General features: G+C 32.9%; 1 protein-coding gene across 1 annotated transcript; it reads right to left on the bottom strand.

Moving 5' to 3' along the window:
• Window positions 1-303: 303 nt before the first annotated feature.
• LOC143550773 (UPF0481 protein At3g47200-like) lies at window positions 304-1,230 on the bottom strand. Its single transcript, XM_077041366.1, has 2 exons — window positions 1,221-1,230; window positions 304-1,136 (listed from the first exon to the last, which is right to left on the bottom strand). Exons 1-2 carry the CDS (start codon window positions 1,228-1,230, stop codon window positions 304-306), a joined length of 843 nt encoding a protein of 280 aa, XP_076897481.1.
• Between the last annotated feature and the right edge of the window lie 4,964 nt (window positions 1,231-6,194).

Raw genomic sequence — 6,194 nt, 5'->3', positions numbered from 1 at the left:
CAGTTTTTCCCATTGTTCTTCATACACGGACTCAACAACACTTGATCTATCGATTCTCTTGATCATGTCGACGACTTCATCACCACTGAAATATCCAAAGTTAACAAGGATGTTTGATGCTTTTAGAATAGAAACATCTTCTCGGGTATTCACTAGCATGCTCATTGCATGAACATACGATGTAATATACTTCTTGTCAGCTTTATTATATGCGTCCTCATACGCAATTAGATTACTCAAAATCGACTCGGTGTAATAACCAACACACAATACAGGCATTTCAAGAATAGGCTTATTATAAATTCAACACCCAAAATAAGGTAACTTCACTTCCATGCTCATCACCCATTTTGTATCGTTATTCGGTTTAAATATCATCCCTTCCCTTCCTAGAACCGAAGCTGATTCGATTCTTGAACTTGGTGATGTAATGGTAATGGTTTCATCAACTTGAGGCATGTAACATTGATGCACAAGGCCAAGTATATGCTTGGGATTCATGATCGAAGTATTCTTGATATGTATATTTGCATAGACGAAGTTGTGCTTATACAGAATTGGCTCGAAAAGCTCAACAAGGGACGCGCCTGGCTTAAATTTCAATACGGTGCACTGAAATATATCATCAAGAACAAAGAACGGGATTTGATTCTCTACCAACCACAAATCACGCATTATTATCGTGTGTTGATTAAACCCTGTCGCTCTATATTCCGTGTGCAAGAGCATGAACTCGAGTATGTAACAAGCATCCATAACCATGATATCCACAAGATTATCATCATCAATAGAATCTAAAGGGCTCGGCTTCCTTGCACACGCATAGCATTCCCTGATTTTGATCAACGAAGCAAACACCTTACGCATACAAGACTCCACTATCTCATCTTTTGATGCGTTGACACGACTCAACAGATGAAGAACTTTAGCCTTTTTCCAGCCTACAGCTTCTTGCACACACTCGTCTATTGCATGCAACGGTCCAATAGCGATGACCATAGGGCTGAATAAACTTGGGTTCTGATCGTATAGCCAACTAGGTACCGAGAAAGCAAATGGAGAATAATTCGTCGTATCTTCATGAAATACTGTTTCCACTGGCTTTAGAGGTTTGCCTCTGTAAAAAAGACCTGTTTCTGTTGAAATATGACAAATACATTATACATCATAAGTGCAAATATGAAGAAAATTATTATATGCGAATTCGTAGGATTTCGAACCTTGTATCATTGTTGATGGCTTGATGCAGCCTGTGTTCGTGAATTAAAAACCTTGATTAATCTTTGAAGAATGATATGAAGAATAATTCTCTTTATATAAGGCCAAGACAATCTTTGAATAATATACAAATATTTGTACAATCATAAAAACTTATATCTTCCTAATATAGAATATATTCTATTAGTTTTGCATACCCAAAACTCTATATTAACTTTTATATATGTATATATATTTTTAATTACAAATGTTTAATAAGTCTAAATTGCGTTCGTACGGTTTGCTTTGGTTCAGTTTTAGTTATGTGCAAACTAGCCGAGCCGAGCCCGAGCTCGACCAGGCTCGAGCTCGGCTCGTTTAACTTACATATAGCTCGTGCTCGAGCTCGGCTCGTGAGTAGATTTTTCAAACTCGGGCTCGGCTCGTTTACCTTTTATTAGTTATTTATTAAATAATATAACTATTTTTATATATTTTTTCTATTATAATTTTTTTGTATAAAATAATATATATTATTTACTTTTTTTATTTATTTTTATAACATGATATATATATATATATATATTAATAATTATTAAATATACATTTTAAAAAATTATATAAATGACAGGCTCGTTTAGGCTCGCGAGCCGGCTCGAGCTCGATAAGTGAAGCTCGGGCTCGGGCTCGTTTATTAAACGAGCTTACTTTTAGGCTTGAGCTCGGGCTCGGGCTCGATTAAGCTCGGCTCGTTCGAGCTTTTTAACGAGCCGATCTCGAGTAGCTCGCGAGCAGCTCGGCTCGTTTGCACCCCTACCCGTCAATTGAAGTTTGTACCTAAAGGATCTTTACAAAGAATAATAAAACCAAGGGTAACTGGAGTATAATCGTATAATCATCAACACATGTAAAATACTAAAGTATTGATTTTGATCTTAGAGGTTTTAACCCGAACTGAAACCGAACATAAACCGATTTTGAATGTTGTTGACTAAACCGAACCAGTTTCAATTAAACCGGTTTTGGGTTTTAAGCGGGGTTGTGCACTTCTAGTATTTTCTGCTAAAAGAAATGAACATGTAAAATGGGCTTTCATTATTAGGAAACAAAAAAATCCCAATTTCCAGCAGTTAACAAAGTTAGAGAAGTTGTTCTAAGCCCATATCTATCTGGGCTTGTGTATATTACTATTTTAAAAAGTTTAAAGACCACTTGTCCACTTTCATACATCATCGAAACGATAAACGGTTATATTTGACACAATATATTACTTGGAAATCAAGTCACAATAGCAAATCATAATCATAATAATTTTATTATAGTAATAAAAGAGTTCATGTCAACCTTTACTTTTGACTTTATGTGGTTCTCTTTAATAGTCTAAATCAATTGTTTCTCTACTTGCAACATGTTATCTTTTAAGTCTCCACTAGTATTACATACATGTCTCCCAACTGTATTAGACCATAAGTTGTGCTAATATGATAATTACTTAGATTTTCTTAAGCACGGACTCAAAAAAAAATTTATGATAACGATCGGGAATTTTACATATATATAACACTAGAAAAAAATCTTTTTAGGTAGGCACCGCCCCCTAAAAGGGGCTACGTCTGCACTTGTTTTTTAGTGTCTTCACTCATGTCATGCATCAAGCCGTCCCCAAGACTTCAAGTGTATGAACTTTTTATCCGCAACCTTTTGATCCACTTACAAAAACAGACTAACTGCTTACTAGGCGTTTTTTAGAATTTTTTTTTGACCCAATTAAACATAAATTAGCTAATTGCTAAATCAGTTGGCCCCCTTTTCAAATTTATTCCTGATTTCTCTTTTGTGAGCGTTTTAAACAAAATCTACTATTATAATAAATAAAAATGTTGGTTGAACCACAAACCCCTTAGTTAGCCAAATATTTTGACAAGTGGCACACTCATGCAATTTCTAATTAAATATATTATTTAAAATACAATTTTAATTAAGATTTAAAACATTCCTTATCAGCCTTATCAATCATCATATCAATAATAAATTTACACATTATACTTACCTACATAAATGATTTAAAATAACAATTTAATTAAGATTTAAAACGTTCACTATTTATATTAAATTTATACATTATACTTACCTGCATAAATTAGATACGTTAATTACTATCTATTTATTTGATTTGATTTAATTTTTGTTATTGTACTTGAGCTATCAAGAACTCCCTTATTGGATATTTCGAACGTTATGTCGCATTTACCATTCTATTTTGAAATTCAGTATAATTCTGTTGATATTAATATTTTTTCCCTTTGCTTCATATTTGTTTACAATTTTTAATAAAATGCAACAAGATGGAAGAACATATAACTTACCAACCACATCTGAAGTTGCAGCTCTTATTATTGTAGACATTAATGTTTGTTTTGCAATAACAATCAATAAAAGCCAAAGCCAATCACTTTCAAGAGTTGGTTTATTTCTTAGACAACCAGTTTTCGCCCATGGCCAGTTAGTTATATGTTGCTTTGTCTAGAGTTAAAACAAGAGGACTCAAGGTACTCATTTTTTATGAAGATGGTAAAGTTTAAAAGAAGATTGCGAACGTTGTATACAAAGAAATTTTTAAATAGCTTTGTCATGTAATTCTATTTGTCTTCATTGTAATTTATTAGATCTTTTAAGTGCATCTTTAGATTAATTGACTTTTTTATAATATAATTTATCAAACCCGTGTATCACACGGGTACCTAACCTAGTTGTTATATATATAAAATCAGTGCCCCTATCAAAACCATGCCCAAAACGACCACCGAGGCCCATTGGTCTAGGCCAACCTTGTCGTACATAAAACTATCTTAATATGTAAATATAAAACTCCGCCATTTGAAATAACATCATAATCACATCTAATCAACTTAATTATCTATGTGGGAGTACATAAAAACATTAGATGATTGAACGAAATCAACCTAGAACTCACATTAAAATGCTTAGAAACGAGCACATGTAACACAATATGAAATCATACGCGTTTCTACTAATGGTTTTACAAAATGTTATATATTCGTTTTAACTACTTTACCCGACATGATTCAGCGGCCAAAGTTATAGAATATGATGCATATCGTTGCTGTTAGAAAGTTTTATGGAAGGAAAATCAACAAATTCTATAAAAAATAGTCTACTTATTGTGTGACTATTTTTTTTAATACTAAGGAATAAATATACTAGAGAAAAAATTCAACGCGACAAACCTATCATAATCAATGAAGTTACAATCATTGAAGTGGTAGCAGTTAAGTGTGCAATGGGTTGCCTTGACATTGCCATAAATGACATCAACAACTACCATAATTTTGGGCCATTATTGCCATATGTAGTGGGCACAACCCTCTAGAAGTTCATTGCCAATGAACTACAAACTCCTTTTACTAAAGGTAGCGGAGATCCGTCAAAGATCGTTTATAATGAGACATTATAGAGACGGATAATACTCCTATAACACCCATTGGATATTTTAGGGACGTTATAAATCATGAGCGTTTATTGAATAATGTCATGTATGGCTTGAAGTGATATTGATTAAATAGTATTAACCACCACACATTTTTTTTTGTGGCTAACCATTAAGGGACATTAACCATTACGTATGGTATAAGGAATGTTAATCATTTGAGTCAACACCAGGTGACAGCTTGGAGGGGGCGTTAATCCAGCGGTAGGGTGGGGTGTTAGCACAGTAGCTTCAGAAGGAACGGAAGAGGGGGGGGGCATGAAGATGTGCTGGCGGGGTTGGTGGACGTGACTTCGGTGCAGATGGCAGGTAACGCCTTGGGCGTTTCCGGCTACACACAGTCGTAGGTCTTCATGTAACTATAAATAAGTTGATTTTTCATCATACCAACATACAACAAAAATATATCTTAGTATTTGCTTTTTTTAGCATATGATTTATCTTTCTCACATCTGTTAATTTTGTTTTTCTCAGTGTCACATATCACTTCTGGATTCCTTGATATTCCAGTCGACAACTGAGATATGAGACAATTATGATTCTTCACCTTCACGAGTCATGATCGCCCACATTTCGTCGTCCGCTCCATTCTAAAGCCAAAAAACGATTCACTTCTTTTAATTCTTTCAATAATTTTCATTGTGAAAAATACACTGTTTTACCTCAATTAGAATTTAAAATGTGTTAATTCATGAATAAACTTGCATGTGCTCAATCTCTTTAGATTGTGCTAGAAATTGAAAATGGGAGGTTAATTGGACTTTTGAAGGTGCATTTGCATATTCTTCAACAATGGTGTCTAACCAATAAAAACTAATTACTTTTTATGCTGTATGTCTAATAGCAATATTTAAATATTAATGCATATTCGAAGTGGTGAAAAAACAATATTTAATATTTTATTACTATAATACACTCAAAGTCAGAAAACATAATTAATAAGAAACAAATGAAATTTTTAAGGCATAAAAGTTGCACATTAACGTTTACATGTTACAAATGGGTGATATATATCCATGGGGTGAAATTTTAATCCACGTCATACAGAACAGTTGACATATTTGTTTTGCCATGTCATCATTATTTACATTTTATTCCACGTCTTTGAAACATATTATATATATTAGAACTCGATAATATGAATATTATCATAGTTATTAAAGTAAGTTATATGTACTAATTTTTTGTTTCTATATTTTGAAAAACTTATAAAACTGTAAATATCATGTTAATCAATGAGATAAGGTAAATCGTATCTTTTTTTGCTACTTGTTTATATTGCTAGTCACGAGTTTCTTTTACATTTCATTAGGTTTGTATCTTTTTATTTGTTTTTTCTACTTGAAAATAATCAACACGATCAACTTAAACAAATTTACGATTAAATGTTGCGGTCACAATACCGTATTTGTTTCTATTCAAACCCGTAACTTTTTCCACAAGTTAACTTGCTTGTCATGACTTGGAAAAACAATAACTTTCAACATAA

Source organism: Bidens hawaiensis, unplaced genomic scaffold (genome assembly GCF_021521415.1).
Source record: "Bidens hawaiensis isolate Kalapana, Puna unplaced genomic scaffold, B.hawaiensis_p1.1 tig00016188_1, whole genome shotgun sequence".
NCBI classification, from domain to species: Eukaryota; Viridiplantae; Streptophyta; class Magnoliopsida; order Asterales; family Asteraceae; genus Bidens; species Bidens hawaiensis.
The sequence above is the reverse complement of the archived record's forward strand: the minus strand, read 5'-3'. Positions and strand labels throughout refer to the sequence as shown.